The sequence below is a fragment of the Leptosomus discolor genome, chromosome Z, assembly GCF_034619465.1.
Source record: "Leptosomus discolor isolate bLepDis1 chromosome Z, bLepDis1.hap2, whole genome shotgun sequence".
Classification (NCBI taxonomy): domain Eukaryota; kingdom Metazoa; phylum Chordata; class Aves; order Leptosomiformes; family Leptosomidae; genus Leptosomus; species Leptosomus discolor.
Window position 1 is genome coordinate 58467930 of NC_141419.1, and position 21427 is coordinate 58489356.

Consider the following 21427-nt stretch of genomic DNA (forward strand, 5'->3'; position numbering starts at 1 on the left):
CTCAGCTGCCTAGGTGATGACCTTTTGAGACAAGTCTTGACTATCCCCTATTTTTTCACTGCAGTACTCCAAGTTATGCCTGAATTTCACAGCAGAGAAAGTATGCACATACATTTATCTCAGAATAAGTAAACATAAGACAAAACAATAATATATGATTTCTTAAACAGGTTTCTAGATATATAATTCAGGATATATATAAAAAAACCACTGAGCATCTCAGCCTTTTGCCAGCTGCTGATTTTACTGGGAATAATAGTAAAACCCTCATCTGCCTCAGAAGTGATGATCTGGTAATGGAGGTGTAATGTAAAGTCACTGTCAGCAGGGTAAGATTTAAGTAAAAATTTATCTAGTAGAAGTGTGTGGAAGGACAGGACTGCTCTATGGTGAAGTTGCTTAGTCCAGCTGATACAATTCTTAGTTCAACATTTGCTTAAAAATTGAAGATACTAGTAAAAGGAACTAGTTTTCAGACATTTTCTGTATGGTTAGCTAGGAACTCAGTGTGTTGCTTGTTAGTTTTCATACATATATCAGGAAATTTATTTCTTGCAGCTCCTTGAGGTTTTTGCGCCTCTGCCTAAATTTCAGCTCTTATTAGATACTGTGATCTGTACTTTGGTCTATCTATTATAGTTCTGGGACTCCATTGACACTGTTGCTAGCTGGTGTATAAATTTATCTATAGTTATTTATTAATCTTATCATTATACTGATCATGATATTATGATCTTTTTCAGTGTACCTTGAGGACAGTTTTGTAAAATCCGGAGTGTTCAACGTGTCAGAACTTGTGAGGGTATCCAGAAGTAAGTTATCATTTGCATTTAATCATTTCCAAAGCCTGCTATAATTAAGTGAAGTTTTTTCCTTGAAGTCTTTTTTCTCCCGAATGTGTAAGATGCATAGGAAATGCCTATAAACATGCACAATTTTGATATTTTTGACCACAGTATTACAGTTCATCTTGCAAGTGTTTGTAATAAAACAAACAGAAGTCTTCTTTTGTCTCTTTGATATTTAAAGGTTGAATCAATATTATGTGTCCCTCTGCACAGCTTAATGGACTGATACATCAATAAAATTACCATATGTAACAAAACTTTCTATGTGTTAGACTTGCAGCTTTTCGAGGTTATCCTACACATCCTTGGATTTTGCTGAACCACCTGATTATTCTTTTAGTTTGTTTTTGAATTTGTAGCTCTTAAAACAAAAATTGCAGCATGGATATAAAGGATGACTAGCATAATGTATTACATACTTGTGTTTCTTTTACTCATAGCATTGGCTGTAATTCAATTTCTAATTACATTGGCTTGTTTTGTCATCAGAAAGGTTATGCACAGTAACATAAAAAAAAAGGTAACGTAAAATATAGATATAAAAGGACAGATGAAGCTTTTATTGTAGAAAGAAAAAACCAAAATGAATATAAACAGGAAGATCTGTTGGCATCTAAGAATTTGCTACAACAGTATGGCATAAAATCAGTGCATATTTTCATTTGACATTGCTTTCTGAATGCTTCTTTTCTCCCTTTGGTATCAACACTATTAAAGTATTTCTCTTAAGACTTCATTAGGAAATGAACGAGAATACTTGAGAGTTAGTTGGAAGCATCTGCGGTGATGACACCAACATTATAATAACTGAATGCTCTAGGAAAGTTTCTTTTCTAATGAGGTGAGGACGAAACCAGTGAGGCACAAGTTTCCAAAAACTGTCTGTCCAAATTTTGCACAGGACTTAATTCATGCAGGGTCAGGATACTGGAGAAATTTAATTAGTGAGGCCTATGATGCATGGTGGCGTTCCATGTGTTGTGATCAGAAACAAATATTCAACAAATAAAATTATGTCAAGTCCTTCAGCAAAACACTGAGCATTGCCATCCTGTGGTGTTGAAACATATTCTTTTTTGTGCTTGCTGAAGATATGGTTTTGCTATATTAGGAGGCTGAGGATGTGTGAAATACAGCTTTCGTTTAGTTGTCAGGTGGTCAAATACATTTTAAAGTACCAGGCCATTCAGATTAAAAAAGAATCAATATTGTAGTTATGTTATGAAATCGTACATTCTGCAGCTGTTGTACACTACATACTTCTAATAATAAGTTTTAAAGCATGTGGTTTCTGTGGGATTTCTTACCATGCATTTGTTTAACCTCAAGCCGCAACAGAGTTGTACTTTAACTGTCAGGAAAAATACAAACCTTCAGATACATTACACAACATGCAATTACTCTTCTAAGTACCAAAGGCAGTTAAAATGCACAGTGCACAGACAGTGAACAAAGGTAAATACACCACAATGTGTAACATATAATTTATTCTTGAAATGCCAAGATGTATGTAATGTAACATACAGACTCTGTAAGGAGGTGAAGGTAATGCTGCGTGCGTGTGTTTGTGTGTAGGTGTACACACGCAAAGCAGTACTCGTGGCACTGGGTGAAAGAAAAAGGAGGCAGGAAAACAGGCCATCAGCACAAAAGGCTACTATTAATACAAAAGAGTTAACATTAAGGGAAAAAGAGTTTGTGTGTCCCCAAGTTTGCTTTTTCCAGTTACTTCATTTCTTTAATAAGCAATGTTAGCTGTCCTTATAAACCCTGGCTCATTCATTATAAAAGTCATTCTACAGAAGGGTTGATTTTGTGCTGGAGTTTGTGTTAATTTCTTCATATTGATGATTCCAGGTTATCTGTTATACCACAAATATATTATGTCTGCATAACTGCTAAGGGATTTCTAGGGACTGGGGAAGATAATTCACTTTTTTAGAAATATAAACATTGATAGAACTTGTCTGTGCTTGCTTTCTGCAAGAGGCAGAAAATTAAATACATGTAGGAACATCTTGATGTTTTTCCCAGTGTTAAAAATGAAAAGATGGCTAAAAAGATAGAAGAATATCTTTGACTTGATATGATGATGTGTTTTTCAGCACCCATAACCCAAGGAACTGGAGTGAACTTCCCAATTGGAGAGCTTCCGAGCCAGCCATATTACCATGATATGAATTCGGGTGTAAATCTACAGAGGTCTTTGTCCTCTCCACCAAGCAGGTAAAAACTTGAAATAGGTGCTAATATGGAACCAGGTTTAATAGTGTAGGACAAGCAATTCACGAATACTGTCAACAGACAACTATTTAATGACTTTCCTCTGTGGTAGAATACTCACATACATTACCACAATCTATGTACAGATATGTATGTTACAAGTCTTGTAATTTGAAGTGGTGTCATTATTGCCTGTCGTTGCTGTTGATATTGAAGACAATAATAACTTTTGTCAGGGTTTGAAGTGCTCACTAAATCATCTGCCAAGAAAACAGCTATGCATCCTGAAACTGCGGCTAAGGTCTAATTGCAGGAAGGTCTAGCATCTGGGAACCTGCTGGCAGGGCTCGATGCCACAGGGTGGTTGCAGGCACAAAGGCTGTTATTGAAGGCTCCCTCTTGGACTTCTGTCTTGAAAGATATGTTGGGAAGGATACTGTTTCCTGTGGAAAAGGCATTAGGATAGATATATAAAGACAAAGGTCTTTATCTGTAGCATCACCCCAGCTCATGAAAATGTGTTTCCTGCCTCACCCTAACAAGGGGCGTTTCCCAGCACAGTGGGAACAAGGAGGAGCATGTGAGGTAGTCACAGGGTCTCAAGGGTCTCCATATGCCTGCTACAGGCAGTTTGACCTGAGAGACCCAATTACTTGCTTCAACATGCTCCCTTCTCTCAACTCTGAGAAAGACCCTGTTCTCTCCCTTAGGAGCAGCTGACGGGCCCACGGAGGTGGAGAACCTGTTGGGTTCTTATTCTGACTCCCAGATAACATACTGTCTCTCATACCCCTGGGGCCCCTTGGTTTTCTGGAAATGTCCGATATACCACGAAATCGTAAGCGTTATAGGGCATTTCATTGCCCCGTGTTTCTGCACCCCAGTGAGTCAAGAAGTGTCTGCACAGTGGGATAGGATTTAACAGGACTGTCAGGGGTCTGGAGTGCTCTTCCACTAGAACCTGGTGCTTCTGAGTTATTTTGCTCATATTCCCCTATTTTATTCCATTGTATTTTCAGCTTGGCGGTTCACCTAGTGCGTTTTAGAAATGAATCACAGAATCACAGAATCACAGAATGGTAGGAGTTGGAAGCGACCTCTGGAGATCATCTAGTCCAACTCCCCCACCGAAGCAGGTTAGCCTAGAGCAGGTCACACAGCAACATGTCCAAACGGGTTTTGTATATCTCCAGAGAAGCAGACTCCCCAACCTCTCTGGGCAGCCTGTTCCAATGCTCTGTCACCCTCAGAGTAAAGAAGTTCCTCCTCATGTTCTAGCAGAACTTCTTGTGTTCCAGCTTGTGTCCGTTGCTTCTTGTCCTTTTGCTGGGCACCACCAAAAAGAGCCTGGCCCCATCCTCTTGACACCCACCTTTTAGATATTTATGAGAGTTGATAAGGTCCCCTCTCAGTCTTCTCTTCTCCAGGCTAAAGAGCCTGAGGTCTCTCAGCTTTTCTTCATATGAGAGGTGATCCAGTCCGCTCACCATCTTAGTAGCCCTCCGCTGGACTCTCTCTAGTAGTTGCCTGTCTCTCTTGAACTGGGGAGACCTGAACGGGACACAGTACTCCAGGTGTGGCCTCACCAGGGCAGAGTAGAGTGGGAGGATGACAACCCTCGACCTGCTGGCCACACTCTTCTTAATGCACCCCAGGATGACATTGGCCTTCTTGGCCACAAGGGCAAATTGATGCCTCATGGTCATCCTGTTATCCACCAAAACTCCCAGGTCCCTCTCTGCAGAGCTACTCTCAAGCAGATCGACCCCCAGCCTGTACTGGTATGGGTAGATTAATCCTCACAGTGTTGTCTAAATAATAACAATAACAATAACAATAATAAATAAAATAAAAATACCACCACCACCATGATGAAGAACTTCACCTGGGTTTTCTTTCGCAGTCAGCATAACAGCTTCAGTATATTGTAACGAAGGAACTTGACTTCCCTCCACTGGATAGAAGTGCTGCCTCATTTTGTATAGTGTGACTTGAAATATGGGCCTTTTGTTGTTTTTAATTAAACTAATGTAAAATGAAAAGTGTTTGTTTCAGGTTAGACTTCTTTGAAAAACTTAGGATTTCGACCTGGTGAAATAGAATATACTACATTTTGTCCTTATTAACACATTCAGAGAAGTTTCTGTTTTACTTTGACTTTATTAGTAATACTTTTCCAGTGCTTTGTTTTGCTTTTGTGGTTTCTGTGTAGTATTTTAACACTCTCATGACACAGTCTTTCTTTGGTAGGTTACAGGAACTGGTTTCTTAGTTGTTAAGCCAAATGCTGGTAGACTTTTATATGTTACCCGTTCATGCCATCTCTGAAATATTAAATCACGTGTGAAATGCAAGCACATACCTGCATTACATGTTATTAAATAACATGACCTGTGTAAATTAATGTAAGCTCTAATATTCACTTTTTTGTGCTTTGTGTGGCTGAATTACTTTCTATTGAAACATTTGTTGAAATACAACAGTTTATATACCACTACTAGTTGCATATCATGTTCACTGCCAAATTTCACATTACTTCAACAGCAAAAGACCCAAAACTATCTCCATAGATGAAAATATGGAGCCAAGCCCGACAGGAGACTTTTATCCTTCTCCAAATTCACCAGCTGCGGGGAGTCGGACATGGCATGAAAGAGATCAAGGTGAGTAACATGGGACCGTTTTACCTTGAATTGTATTCAAATATATAATAAATCTCTGCATCTGCCTTTCCATTATTGCAATAAATATTGCATATTGCCATATTGCAACAAAATGAGGGCTTTTTAGAAGAATTGTTATTTTTATGTCTGGTATGTGTATTTGCTGGTTTTGTAAATGTACTAAAACCAACAGTCTGTAGGATACGGTATGAACAACCACATAATAATTTTTCCATCTGGTGACTGCCTTGTCTGTTGTTTGAAAAGAGGTGTGGCAAGTGAGGTACTTGATATTATGTATGCCGTGATCAGCGCAGCAGGACTTTGAGTACAATGGTTTCAAGTAAAACCAAAACCGTTTCCATACTATGGTTGAGTCAACACTATTTTACTCAGTTTTTGACAGACAAAGTCCTGTATATGTGTTTAGGCCATACTATGTGACTCAGAATAGGTCCAATAGGCTCTTTTCTGAAGAGTCCACACATGCTCTGTGGGACTATATCCATATGCTAAAGGCTGTTAGTAAGTGTTGTGTTTTGCGTTATCAGAAATAAGGACATGTTTGTGTAGAGAAGAAAGTTATGCCTGTCAAAACACTAAAATTAATTGCCATAACATTCCCTTGTGTTATTTTGATGCTTTATAAACCTAGATGCCAATGTAGTCTTTTCCCTCACTCTTGTGGTGTGAAAACGTGTTTAAACTCACATGTATTTGAACAGTACTAGTTAATGGATACTGTGGCTGAGGTGTGGCAGCTATTTTGAGAGTCTGTGAAATGTACAGCACAGTATGTAAAAGTGAAATAGAGAAAAAGACATGCCGTTGCTTCCTTTGCTGATCTTTCAATCTTTGCCCTCCTTTTCCTGGTCCACTGCTTGTTGTTGCTCTCACTTTTTCAGTAACTGACTGACCCTTTGTTCTTACTTCATTTTTATATTGTTTTAGGCTTCTTTTTTTTTTTTCTTTCTTTTTTTCCACTACCTAAATGTTTGCTTTCATCTCCGTGTGCAAGGTACCATGTGATTGGTATTTAATTTAGCTGCCTTTTATTTTCACATTTTCGTTATAGTTGGTCTCCTTTTTAATCTGCTTCTGCTACCCTCTGATCTGTGTTTTCATCATTAGGCTGTTCCTCTCACACAATGTTTACTAGTCTTTTTCTTCATCGTTTCTTTTGTACTTTTTGTTTCTCTTGGCAGTTCTGATATTTTCTTATTTCTAGCTGTTTGCAGCATTCACTGTTGAATTTTAAAAAAAAAAAAAATCTTGCCCTTGGCTTTGCATAACTAGACTTAAAAATAGCAGTTCTGATAGGCAGAATCTTCCCTCTTGTGCAAAATGTGTTCCTCTGTGACTGTTACTCGTTTTGCCATGACACTTTATTAAAATTTCTCATAAAAGACAGAATTGTACCTCAAATAATTTTTGTGCTTTTTAAACAAGTTATTTTTGTGGTTGTGGTGAAAGCAGCCCATCATTCCTCTCTGAAGTGGTGTCCACATAACCCCACTTGTGAAATGAAGTCCGTTTGTGCTGCTGAGTGAGCTGTAGGGGCTTCTGAGAAATGCAGTGCTGTGTGGACATCTGAGCCAGAGTCCTGCTGACAGAGCTTTTCACAGATGATCTCCATAGTTCCCAACTATCTCAATTGCTTTTTAGCTCTTGAATCCTTCTATTTGCAAAGACCTGTGCTCTGTGAACACAGGATTTCCTCAGTTTTACCAGACTTCTTCATGTCCCATTTATCAATAGTGAACAATGCTATTGTTCAGATAGCTTGAGTAGATATACAATAGACTGTACTCAATTTCTGTGCCATTGGGTAGCTAGACTTCTGGAGCGAAATAACCTTCAACTCTCTTCGTGTTTCTTAAACCAGAGAACTCCAAAAGATGAGAAAGAGAGCATAAAAGAGATAGACTTAAATCAGTGTATTTTATTTGTGCTTCCTGGAGTTTACATTCCTCACTGACTATCCTGTTCTCCAGCACTGCTAGGCCTAGTGAAATTTTACCAGATCCCTGTCAGAGAGTTTGTCTTTAAGACACTGTAAGGGACCTTTTTTTTTTTTTCTGTCCTTAAGATGTTCTTCCACTGCTGTAGACAGACAGATATACCACCGTCCAGTCTGAAAACCATTATACTTGGGGAAGCATAAGCCTTTTGCCCCTAACCATTTGTGTCTGGCTCAAGTCACTGTCTGAGGTTACCCGCTGCTAAAGAAACACTGTTAAGGTGGTGACCACAATATCTGTCCTTGGTACCTGGCCTCAATTGGAATGGGTATGTGAGAGCTCCTGGCACGTTTGTTCTGCTGCTAGTTTGTTAGATGCTTGATATCATCTTCATACTAGCATATATCTGTGTAAAGCTCCTTTGGACACAGAGGTCTTACCAAGACATGGTATTTGGGAAAACTTATATTCTGTTTCATTAGGCCTGCAAGCACAAAGATAATAGAAGTAAAAGTTTGGAGGTGGTTTCTATGACAGAAAGCTCACTGGTACTACTTCCATGTGTATGAGGTTAGGCATAAATGAAAAAAAAAGAAGCCATTTGGGATCACATTTGTGTTCATCCAGTGTCAAACAGGGAATGCTCATGTAGTCCCAACAGGCGCTGCTTTTCCAGGCAGTCTCCAAAGGTCATCAGCACCAGAAATGCAAATCATTCCACAGTACCCATTAATGACAACATGCAGAGGTATCATGTTATTGGTAAGTAGCTTCTTTTTCACTCTGAATGGAATTTTAACTTTTCTAAGAGAAACAAAATCAGAATTAGGGTTGATATTAAGATATAGCATTATTGATTTCACTTTCATTGTCTCTGTTTTGAACCTGGCAGAGCAAAGTCTCTAATTTCTGACCTGAAACAGTTCTAATTTCTTCATCTGCATATGTAAGTGTAATGGTTTTCATAGAAGTAGAAATGACATAATTTGAAAGATTCTTTTGTCATGAAGGCTTTTCATGTATTTATTTACCTGCATTTTTGAAGTAGCAGAAATGAGACGACAGTGTTAGTTTGGAACTGGAGACAGTCACAGTAACACAACGATAGCCGAAACAGGTTGGAATAAAGTAGTTAGGTGTTTCATAGGTCTCTAAGGGATATCTAACCATTTTGATAGAGAGAAAGGGACAAAGATTAATGGGTAACACAGAAATATACGGAGATTAAAAACATGACAGCTCAAAACGTGCAGTGGAGTGGAACAACCTTTTATTGCTGTGAAAAACAAATATCACGTAGTTTAGTAGGTAAGTAGACATCAGGAGAGGAATAATTCTGTATGAGTGATTATGTTGTAATCCTGATAGTTTCTACAGCTTCTGTGTTGTGCAAGCATGTATCATGAGGGGTAGGAACATGACTACAGGAGTACTTGTGGTTTAACCAGGATGTGGCATTTGCGAAACAAAGAAAAAGAAATCTAGCCCAGCTGTAATAAAATCTTCCTCCTACCACACTCTACTTTCGGTTGTAAAACTCCAGACTTTGTCCTTTTGCTGTAATCAGTCTTCTTCCTGTCGTACTACTTCCAAAAATGGTTTGGTAAGATTTCCAGATGTTGTGTTTTATAGTCTATTTTAGAGGAGTTAGCTGTTTGAGGATGTAATTCTGGGCAGAAATAACTAAGCATTTCTGAAAAATTGGGACTTTATATGGCATAAGGTTGGTCAAAGCCAATCCGTGAACGGTTATGTGCAGTGGCTTCATTATCTAACGCTCTAGTATTGTTATGGATATTACTGTTCTGATATAAAAAAATATAGAAAACTCTAATTAACCAAAATTAGTATTAAAAATAGATTTTTATTTGTATTTATTGAAGTTAGATTATAAATCCTTATAGAAGAAAAGAAAAGTTTGTGAAGCCGTGATACTGTCCTGGAGGTTTATTTCATTGCCTTGCAAAAGCTTGTGACTATTTTAAAGATATATGTAAACACAAGAGTATGTGTAAGACTTTCTAAAACAGATTAAAAAAAAATATTACTGTGGATTTACAATGTTGGTTTTGAGTTTACATACATTCAATCATTGCGGGAAGATTCTGTCGTGTCATTATTTTTGCTATGTTAAAATACTTAAAACATTACTCTATTTGCATGGCTTTTTAAAACAGTTATAAGATCTTCATGAAGAGCAAATAAACAGGTTTATGACTGCAAAGATTTCTCTGGAACCTTCTCTCTACCATTAGTAACTAACCATCCTCCAGAAATCAGAAACTAAGAAAGTGAAAAGTCATTTCTGAGAATGGTGCATTACTTAGAGATAGAGCCCTAACATGGCAATTAGGAGATAATTTTCTGTGTCTGATGTCAGATCTTGTGCGAGTTATTTATTCTCTCTTGTACCTTGTATTTCCAATTGAATGTCTTACTAACTTCAAGAATGTCTGGAGCACATCTTACATTTCGACCAATTAGAAACACATCTAGATCTAAAAAGTAGTTTGCTGTAAATCTCTTGCGGTCTTCCTTTTTTGATGTTGCTGTTACTGAATTCTTTACTCGTTTCTATGTTAAACAACATTTTGAATTCTTGCAGTAGTGTAGTAAAACTTTGTGAAATAGATGGAAGTTGCTGCATGAATAAATTTACTGAGTTTTTAGAAATTTGGAGGAGGATATAATTTTGTACAGTAAAAAAACCCAACACCTTCCCCATCTGGAAGAGGAAGTTGTTAAAAATATAACAAAACTAACAACTAGTGCAGTGGATAATAAATACTTTGTATCTCATAAGCTAAGGACTGTTGGTTTGTTAGTTCGTAAGTAAATCAAATACTTTTTCCTTAACTCGTAACGAAACAGGAATATCAGAAAAATAGGGCCCAGTGTGTGCACCTATGGCTTCGCTCCTGAAAGCCAGCCTGACATTGTTTGTGTTAACATAATTACAGATAATATCAGTATTTGTCCTTGAGATCTGTTTTACTGTTACAGTGTTAGAACACTGTTATGTTGTAAATAAATAAAATAGGGGTTGTCACCAATGCACGTTGGTCATTATAAAAGTTGAGAGATTCATGTGGATTTCTGTAGTAGTCAGCTGTCTGTAAATACTGAATGTCAATATACAATGAAGTGAATTTTAATTTTACAGTTTCTTCATCATGTTCACTCTCTTACACCTCACCCACCTCTACCAACAGTCAAGAGTCAAGATGCCAGCATACCATTAAAACTGAAACAGCTGGATCGCCTTCACCCGTTGATTGGCCAGCAGCTGTTGGACCCTCCACTTCTCAGGTCCCGACCCCCTTTGCTGGATACCCCTCTTCTGGACACTTGTCCCCTTTTGCTTTCTCCCCACCCACTGGACACTCCTTCCCCATTGGGGTCCTTCCTGATGGCTCTTTCCTTCTTGGGCCTTCTTCTCATGGACCGTCAAAGATGGACGTTCTCATTTCCGAAGTGAGGGAACTAAAAGAGGAAGTAGTTAATGTTGTCCAGGAGTTGAGAACAGTAACAGATCACCTTGGCTTTTTGGTGGCCTGTGTTGGACAGAGTTCAGGATTTTTTCCAGCTCCTGGTGCTCCTTCTGAAGGTTAATGCTTTAGAAACTCATAGTCTCCATCTAACAGATGAATTCATCTCACAGACATTTACCTTGATGAATATCTGTTAAATGCATTTCTGTGTTTTTGACTCAGTCTGAGTTCTCAAAATCCTTGTATGTCATAGCATGTTTTAAAGCAATTTATGTCTTGTTAGTAACTTCTGTTACATCTGCCTTTGTATTTTTTTATATTTCAAAATAATCTTCAATCAATGCGTACACACACATACACATACCTTTCATATATATATCTCTCTCTATATATACACACCCATGCACACTTTGTGGATCTATCTGAATCTTCTCTTTTTAATGAGTATAATGTGTGCACCGTAGTCAAGTGCTGCCACATGATCAGTTTTCATAACTTCACATTTATAAAATGAGAGGTACTTTTCACCAAGAGTAACTTTTCAAAGTGTGTTTCCAGAGAAAAATCTTAGCTATGGCTTCTCTTAGCCTGTTGACTGCTATGATGCTGAGAGTGGCATCTTGGTAACAAACAATAGCAGTATCAAGGAAGACTTGGCTGGGAGGCTGCAAGTTGGGTTTTCCTCTTTCTTCCTTGTGACAGAACAATATATTGGTAGTGTTCAATGAACAGGCATTATGTCTACTTACTAAAAATCAGTAGTTCTCACATGATAGTTAAACCAAATATAAAATCAATAGTGAATTGGTTTACTTTTGGTTTCCATAGTGTAAATTTTACAAGAAAATCTTCCAGTATATAAAATAAATTAAACATTGCTTTCATAAAAATGAAAAGTGCTTTCTTATTCTTAGAGGTTGAAAGGCACTACGTATAGAAATATAGATGAAGGAGCTTTCAAACGATTATTTTATTAAAAAGGCAGAGAAAGAGAAAAAAACCCCATGAACAGGACTTCAAATATGTTATCTTAAAATGAGTGAAGTCGGTTGTACATCAGGAAAATTTACATCTTACATTATTGGGTGAGAATAATGTTAAGTTTACACTCTCCATGAAAATAAAGCAACAGAGATTATATCTGTTTTTCTGTGTTTGGAATAGGTTTAAACCAATTTACAACTTGTTCATAAGCATCTTCAAATATTCAGAGTAGCAGGTGATGAAGTTTCTACTCTGGGCAGAGCAGGGACCTGACTTTTCCTTCAGCCCATGTACACTTCAATTCCTGAACAAATGAAGAGTAATAAAATGTTTAGAAATACAGGCAGAAAGGCAAATGCAGTAGGAGATACAGAAGGAAGCATACAAAGAGGTTTGCTTTTTTGCGTTCCTGGAAATGGCTGTTATTTGCTCAATAAAGTCACTGTAAAAAATCTTGTTATAGGTTCTTTGTCTTTCATTTTGAGTAATCTGTTGTGACAAGGCCTATTACTTAATGTTTCTCTTGTGTGATTAGTGAGTTGAATACACTCAGGGCTTGCATGTACACCTCCCATATACATCAGTGAAAGCTGTAAGTGTAAAAGGATATTTTTCTTGTATGCATAGCACTTATTCTGTGATGAGCTTTATACTATGGCAACATCCTGTCTCCTTGATGGTGAATCTAGATGTCCTTTGATTGAAATTAGTGATAAAATACATGTCTTAATGCAAGATTTGGCCCAGGAGCTATTACGTGTAGTTGTCTTATTCCAATGTTGCTGAATAAGAGATTTTGTTAGTATTTTTGAAGCTGATCAGCTCCTATTTGAAATTTTAATTTAAGTATTTTTCTATATGTGCTGCAGAATATCTTCAGTTACCAAAACAGTAGGTATTTAGTACCTCATGAATCGTAGGTGTCTGCACTGACGTTTTTTTCAAGGTATGAAATAGAAAAAATTAATTTAGCCCACGAATTGTAACGTCTTTTAGGCACCTCTCCTTTTTATCTTCATTGATAGATTCTTTGTTTCTGTGCTGTATACATAGATATATTTGAAAAGGTTCTTAATTTGTCTTATTTACTGCTTTCATACAAGCTGTGTCAAACTTGATCAAAGAAGTATATTTCAGTGTGAATTAATGATTTTATCTCAGTTCAAAACCATTCCCCAGATGGCTATACAATTAAATTAATGTAGCACACCTATTAAACAGTCCTAAACTGTTTATGGTATAGACTATAATAGTAACAAAAAGGAGATGCCATAACCTAAATGCTTCTGAATCAACAACTTCCTTTACATTTTTTTATTTTAAATGCTGCTTTAATCTTATTGCATTAGAAATTGGGAATACTTTTCTGGCTTTTGTAGTTAAGGTTACAATATTGATTTCATTTTTTGGCCAAGTTCCTTGGATTCTCAGCATTAATGAGATGTAATAACTGTGCGTTTTTCCTTCGAGTTTGGATGACATTCTGTAGGATAATTTAATAAATGACTAAAATGTACTCTAAAGTCTTTATAATTTGTTTGGCTTTTTAATTAGATTTCCTCACAGTCTCCCATAATGCTCTCCTATCACAGCTATCTACTGGAATCACATTTCTTAACAATGATTCATAGATTATGAAATGGCCCAGTCTGTTTCTGAACTGTGTAGTTAAATAAAAAAGTAGTTGAGTACCTAAAGTACGCTGTAACTGCTTACAGCAGTGCAGAGTACTTGGAGCCTCATGTGGATTTGTTAATAACAGTACATATTTTTGTTATAGTACATTCTTTGTGGCAACAATGTTGTATTTTTGGTCTCGTGCTTTTTATTTCTGTTTCCGAAGTCAGCCTCATTACTTTCACTGCCTGCTCCATGTTTAACAGGTATCCACCCCACTGAGCTCTGAGTTACTCCTAAGTACTTCCCATATGACGTCTGATGGGCTGTGGTGGTACAGAGGTAGTTGAATAAGCTGAGTCTGAAGTGAGGCAGGAGAGGCTGCAGAAGTGAAGTCTGGCACTCTGCTGCCAGCCCCTGTGGGTCACTGTGGAGCTGGTGGTGACATTCTCACCCCCCTCCAGCAGCAACGCCCCAGCTCCCCATGGTCTCCTTGATGGCACCTGTGTCTTGGGGGGTTTCACAGTTGGACAATGCTTCTGGTATGAAGCATGTAGGGTGAGGAAGGCTGGCCAGCTTTATGCCAGGAGGTCAATGTATGGACAAAAAAGGGTATTTCTCTCCTCACAAGGATCAGCACAGGTATGATAACATAGTCATGACATTCATGAACCTTTCCTGGGACGTTTACTGTTACTTTCTGATGAGGAAAGGCAAGGTGGCTTTGAAGGATGAGAATGGAGGGTTGCTGCCCGCTGTTCTTGCAGGATAGTGTGCTGTACTTTCAGCCTAATCTTAGCAGGAATAGATGTAAATTTAAATAGGAATAACTTCTTCAGTATGGTAGTTAATTACTTACATTTCATATGACAATGTCAAACAACTGTTATGGGGTAAGGTCTGTATGTCCCAACCTATTGTTAAACACTTTTTGAAATTACTTTGGGATGTGGATGTTTTTGGTGTGTAAATATTCAATATTAATTCTCTAATCCGATCATCATCTCTTTCCTTTTCTCTGGTTTTATAAACTGCCTTTTGTTAAAGTCAAAATTTTAAAAAAGAAGTTAATTTTAGGAAATTGTGTGCAACTTTCCCAATTACCCAACTTAAATAGCCATACACTGGAATTATACTTTTCAAAAGCTAGTATATGTCATTTTAACAGGAACTGTACTGAGTTGTTTTGTCTTTTGTCCATAAAGAGTAGGATAATCAGTAATGCAATGAAGAAATTCAGTTGCCCAACTTTATACAGATAGTCACACACACCAACAAAAAGCATCCTACAGCTTTTTTGTATAGAGATTCATCTGGGTTTTCCACATCCCCCCCCCGCCCCCCCGTATGTTGGGAGATATAAGGGTGGTAGATACAATCCATCTACCTTTTGTCCAAATCCTTTTCTGTTGAGGTAAAGAAAATCATCAAGGTTAACACATCCCACAGAATGTATCTGTTGGCAATGGAGTCCAGTATTCTGCAAGTTTGCATGTAGATTAGGATGAGAAGAATGACATGTTTACTCTGCATAAACGGTTTCTGACTCTCACGTTTCGGTTGTCTGAAAGAGCTTGCCTCACTTTCTTCTCATGTATATTAATAATCATTGAGCAATGCAAAATAAAATAGTGTAATTTATTAGAAAAGATTAATAGAGAATGAACAAAGAAATAATTCAGTTGCTATTTTAAGAAATTTACTCTCATTTTGCTGAAGCTTTTGTGAATTGCAATGTTGTTGTAGTGTTTTCCTCGCCAGCTTGCAGTACTGAAAATGGAGGAAATTCTAGTCCAGTTCCTCTTAGATTTTTCACTACAAATCACAAAAGATAATACATTGAAATGGTTTCTCTGTTGTGAAATGGCAAAATAGCACAACAGAGTGTTTGATTAGCCTTGGGCATGGTTCCTGATAGGAAAAGCAGTGTCCCAGTCTGATAGACTGGATTTTGCAATTTCAGAGGTGTGCCTGGGAAAATAACATTGGTGCTAAGTAGGCTGATTTGAAGATGGGAGATTATCAAATCATTGTAGACTGAAATACTCTAGTATAAAATTTTTATACGTAAAATGCTTTTCTATACTTGATGTAGAAGCAAAAATTAAGATCGGGTTTTTTAAACATGAAGAGAGCAGCTGTCTTCAAACCTTAACACTGGCTGCTCCTCAAGTTCAGAACACTCTCAGCTGCTAAGCAACATGCATATATATCCTCATCTAAGACCTCGCTGTTTCTCTCAAAAGTGAGTACAAAAGCCTGCACACTGAGAATTGCTGTATGTGTGTCAGAAAGTTATGGAACAGAACTGATCATGATTTTTGTTTTGGTTTGTTTTGTTTTGTTTTTTCCCACTCAGGGAAACATTAATTATCAGAACTGAATGTTTCATTGAAATAAAAAAATTTTTAGGAGGGCTTCTCTCTGATCCAATATAAAACTTCCAGTTAGGAGGAATGAGACATGAACAAGGCAATGATAAGGGCACAGATTTGAATAATGGGAGAGCTGGGTGCAATGCCTGATCTCTGCCTGGTACTGAACAGGGATTCTAGCAAGTCTGTTCTAAGCATCAAGTATGTCAGACACCAAGATGTTCAGGCACATCTGTCTATCCTATTTATTCACAAAAACATGTCACTGTTCCTTTTTGTTTTGTTTTGTTTTGTTTTGTTTTGTTTTGTTTTGTTTTGTTTTGTTTTTGTGAAGAAGAGAAATGGATTAAAATGTTTTGATTTTCAGGATTCTTGTTTTACATCCAGCCCCAGTGCCAAGTCTTTAGGACAGATATAACAAAGGCTTTTTCTTACAAATGAGAGGTGGTTGTGCATCAGAGTCACTCAGCTGTCAATAGTCAGTGTTAGGTGCCTTATTAAGTTAGGAAATCCAGAATGCTTACAGTGTTAAAGGAAATCAGACTGAGCACATCTGAAAATTGGTGATGCTGGCTCTGCCTTTGCAGAATGGCTCTGTTAATGGTCTAAACCAAAACTGATTATCCTCAGCACAGTAGGATTTATCATGATTCATCATCGTCACAGCTTTTCAGTGTGAATTTAAAATTTTACTTAAGTTTTCACATGTGCTTCACAGAAGAATACCTAGCAGATGTGGTGGAGAGTAAGGCCCAGCTGGATGCCGTGTATGTAGTGTGTCCTGCCACCAGAAGTTATCCCAGGTACTGCCTCTGGGAAAAGAGCAGTTTGTTTAAAACTGTAGCATGAAAGGATGACTCTTATAACTTGCCAGTGGTGCTGTGGAACTCCATAGCTTTCCTGCTTTCACTATGGTTATATACAAGTGAGTTGAACGTTATTTTGTCTTGCTTTCTCTGGAGGTGATGCTACACTAATGAGTTGTAAATAAATCTTTACAGATTATTGCCTGCAGGAGCATACCTTGTAAAGAAAGACTTGTGAAACTAAGCACTGGAAAAGATACTAATAAGAAGAGATAGAAAATAAACTGGATTAAAAGAGATTTAATATTTATTTAAAATTTCTTCATACTCTGCTCATGACCATGTCTCATAAGCATGAAAGAGAAGCTGCTGTGTTGTGGTGTTGAGCAGTAAAGCAGATCAGGTGTCCAGAAACAGGCAGGTGGATGTTAGAACTTGCCCTGGATCACTGTTCGATTCCAGCAGAGTTCTCCTAACAGGTGGCCTGTCGAGTGGTGTGCCAAGGTGACATTCATCCAGAGAGCTGCCTGGATGACAAGCTGCTTCAGACTGCGGAAGAGGGTCTTTGCTTTGATGAGGAAATTCCAAAACTCATATCTCATTAGTGTTTCTTAAGGTTCTTCATAAGTGAAAAAAAGTTTAATTAAAGGCTGACGTAAACATGTTTCTGCACACTTTCCCTGCAGCATTTTACCACATTAGAATTGATCAAAATTGTTGCCTTGGGCTGTCTTGAACAGCTATACATCTGGAGTAACATTTGTGCAAGCTGCTGATGAACAAGCTACAGACAGTATGCTTCACAGCAGCTCTTCTGCCTTCCTATGTAGACAGATCTACCTCGTTGGGAGGTGAGGTGATCTAACTCTTTTTATTTGCGTAAGCCCTTTCTTCTTTGATGTGTTGCTTTAAAATGTGTAACATGCCACCTGTTTGGGTCCATGCATACTGTATCTCCCTAGTAATATGAGATTATAGGCAAGAGAGGTTTGGAACAACACTGGAAATTAAAAAAAAAAAAGCCCATTTTTCGCATTTGAAGAAAATTCTCAGCAGGACAGGACACAGTGTCTGATTAATGTTGACCTTTTGATAAGTTAGTCCAAGTGCTTTTGAAATCATTCTATTTTTCATCTGTACTTAGCATTTTTTCCAAAATTCTTAAATAAATCACACTTGAAACTATTTTCTTTTCATTCTCAACATAATAAGGATTGGAATCTTGTTCCTGAAACTTTGACACAGACAAAAGAGCAAGTACTCTATTTTTGTGACCTCTGTTTGTCACTCATATGTAATTACCAATATATAACTAAGCTCTATGTAGCTACTAGACTACGTGCCATGATGCGGAAAAAAATAAGATGCTTTAAAATGAGAAAAATCTGTGTTTTCCGTTATGTAGAAGTTCTAGTAAAATCATATGAAGTCTCACCATCACTTTAACTCATTCTACTTTCTTTAAAGACACTGTTTCTCATGAGAAAAGTTAAATACTGTGAAAAACTGCTTTGCCTCTCCCCTCCCTTTTTGTTTTTGTAACTGGTAACTCTCCAAAGAAATGTAACGTGTGTTTTCCTATTAAAGCCCTAAGCCTCCTCTCTCAGTCAAGGAGGAGATGGCTGCAGCCTTTCTTCCTAACCTACACAAACAGTTATTGTTCTGTCTTCTCTGTCGGCTGCATCTGTTATCCGGCAGTGGCAGGAGCATGAATGCCCCGTTATGATGGCCAGGCACACACGGGGAGAGCCGCGGGGGCTGCGGGCGGGAAGGGGCTATCTGAATTACTTCTTAATGTGAAGTGCATTGTTTTAACAAAGAAGCTCCTGCCTACACTCCAGCCGTTATTCTTTGCAGTTGCCTATGCCCTATATAACAAGACTTCTGAAAGTACTTCATGGTGGTGTGCTGTGCGGTGTACGTTAAACTTCTGTTTTGGTGGGTAAAGAGTATTTTTATAGCAGTACTGAATTTTCTGTTCCTGACTATCAGTCACATTCACCTTGATGAGGAAACAGTCTTCTGTATGAGAAGATCATTGCGTTTGCTTTGTAGTTTATGCTGTCTATTTTCTGTGTGCTAACTACAAGTCTTACTTCCATAAGGCAGGAGAAGGAATAAATCACACTTTTTAAAGCAAATGCTAGGGTTATCATAGTCACGAATCTCCTTTCCAGTAAATTATTTTCAAATTAGTAATGCCACTGGGGGGTTAATGTATACTCTGATTACATTGCACTTCATATAGCATACGTCTTTCGAGCAACTAAAATATTCTGGTTTTGAAAAACACAGCAACTTTTCCTTGTTTAATGAAGTAACAGTCACCAACCAAATTAAATCTCTGTTGCATTCCAGAAATCAGAGCTGCTGATGCATGCAGACCTTCAGGAGCTGGGCAGCTCTTTCTTTCATGAGTTCTTTTGTTGAATACAAGCTTTACATAAGGAAAAGGTTTTCCACTTCCAGCCCATGGTTTGTTTTTTTCCTTAGGGACACTTAAGTGCAGTACTTTTAATTTGGAATAGAATTGAACTGTTTGTACATTCTCTCTTTTGTGATAGCCTATACATGGTAAAGCCAAGAAGATATCTTGTCACTGATAAGTTCTGTGACAACTACTCATGACCACAGCTTTGTAGCGGGAGGCTTTGTCTATAAGCTATTAGGCACACTTATCTTTTTTTTTCTCAGACTGCAACACTGCAGCTTTTCTGCAGAGACAGAGATTGTGTGTGCACAGAACCACAGTACAAAGACAATAGTTGGTTAATTTTGTCCTGGGCTTTTATAAATCTCCACATCTGTTGTGGAGGTGTGAGAATTTTCTTGCTCTGAAGGAACTCAGGCCTTATGTGAAGAAGATAGAGCTGTCATTTGAGCAGAAAATAAAGCGTAACAAAATATTTGAAAATTGTTCCAGGACTAATGTGCCTTCTTATCAAGGTTTGCCTACGCAAAACTCAATTTAAAAAAATTCAGTTTTGAATTTTAAAATTATTTCTTATCTTAGCAGAATTCTATATTCAACAAAACTGTAACCATTTGGCAACTTGGTCTTTGCTACCTACTAATAGCTTCAAAGAAACAAAATATTCTTCTGTTTTCTTCCTCAACAACAATTTCTTTTCCAAATTTTTGTAAGACTGGTTTTGATAACAGAATTGCAATAGATCAGTATAACAGAAAGCATACAGTAACATTTGTCATATCTGTTAAAACTGAATGAGTGCTGAATTGCTCTGTTGAAAAGCAATTCCTTGCTCTTGTTGAAGGTTTCACAGAATAAAATCCTTTCTCAGGAGCCTTCTTGAAGAGGTTAACCTTGCAGGCTATCTGGGAAACCGTCAGACTTAGTAGTCAGGACCAAAGGGAAGCAGGGGAGTTGCAGGGGGATGGTGGAGGTGTATTGGCAGAGTCTACTGTGGGTCTGGTGCCAGTGACTATGCAGGGCTTGACAATGGATGGGGCAGAGTAGACAAGCAGTCTCTCAGTTTGATGGGTCCTGCTCTAAGTATAGCTTTCAGGGTGAAAACCTACTGTTAAACTTCAGCCAGTTCAGAAAACACTAGTCCAGTTTGGTCTCAGTAATGTGATTACGTTTTGCAGCCTGCCTTTGACTTCCAAGATGATTGTATGTCCCCTAGAAGAGCACAAAACAGTGTGCCAACATTAAAAGTGTCAAAGCCACTTTAAGGACTAACATGGTCCATGTAGGAAAGTCAGCTGCAACGTGGCCTCAGTCCAGTAAAGTACTTAAGAAATGACATTTGCTTTAAACATGAGTTAGTCCCATTGATTTGAAAGGGAACCCACTTAGGATATTGATGTATGTCCTACAGAAATATTGTAATTAACTTTGAAATAATTTGATGCCACAAATTTGAAGTCCTGCACGTGTTGTTTAATGAATTTAAACTTTCGGAAAGGATCCGGTATTTTTGCTTTATGCAAATCAGTAACCCTGCATGGTTACTCATACATTTGTCACTACTAGTGCGTTATCTTCATGCAGGGAGCTCTAAAAAGCTGTTTTAGTTGATAGGGAAACTGGAAGGAAGAGGTGGGAAGGCCATACTTGAGACACGGAAAATATGAGATAAAGAAGTTTAAAGCATCCTTTATTCTTAAGGAGGTTACATTGTTTCACTATGATTTTGGGAAGGGTAAGGGATGGGTTTTGAAATAACAAAATAATAAATACCATAAACCGGCATGTGTATGGCAGTTACCCTACACACCTGAGTGTAGGTGTTCCATTAAAAATGCAATAAAGATTATGTGGCTGTTGAAGGAGCAGATGATTTGGTGATGTTCTGGGGAGCTGTCTAGGGAGGATCTGAAGACATGCATTTCTTCACTGTTTGGCTTGTCTGGTACAAAAGGAATGTAGTTTCTGTTTTGCAGGAGAAAGACCAGTTAAGGGATTATTATTCATTCTCAAGTTCGAAAGCGGTAG

The 21427-nt window shown here is 37.8% G+C and overlaps 1 protein-coding gene across 9 annotated transcripts in view; it reads left to right on the forward strand.

Moving 5' to 3' along the window:
- The window catches only part of NFIB (nuclear factor I B), a 273057-nt gene that overhangs the window by 212881 nt on the left and 38749 nt on the right, over nucleotides 1-21427 (forward strand). For all 9 annotated transcript variants that reach the window (XM_086480258.1, XM_086480260.1, XM_086480263.1 and 6 more), the window contains exons 4-6: nucleotides 744-812; nucleotides 2954-3074; nucleotides 5616-5734. In XM_086480258.1, coding sequence (XP_086336384.1) covers nucleotides 744-812; nucleotides 2954-3074; nucleotides 5616-5734 — 309 coding nt within the window. The remainder of the gene's footprint in view (nucleotides 1-743; nucleotides 813-2953; nucleotides 3075-5615; nucleotides 5735-21427) is intronic.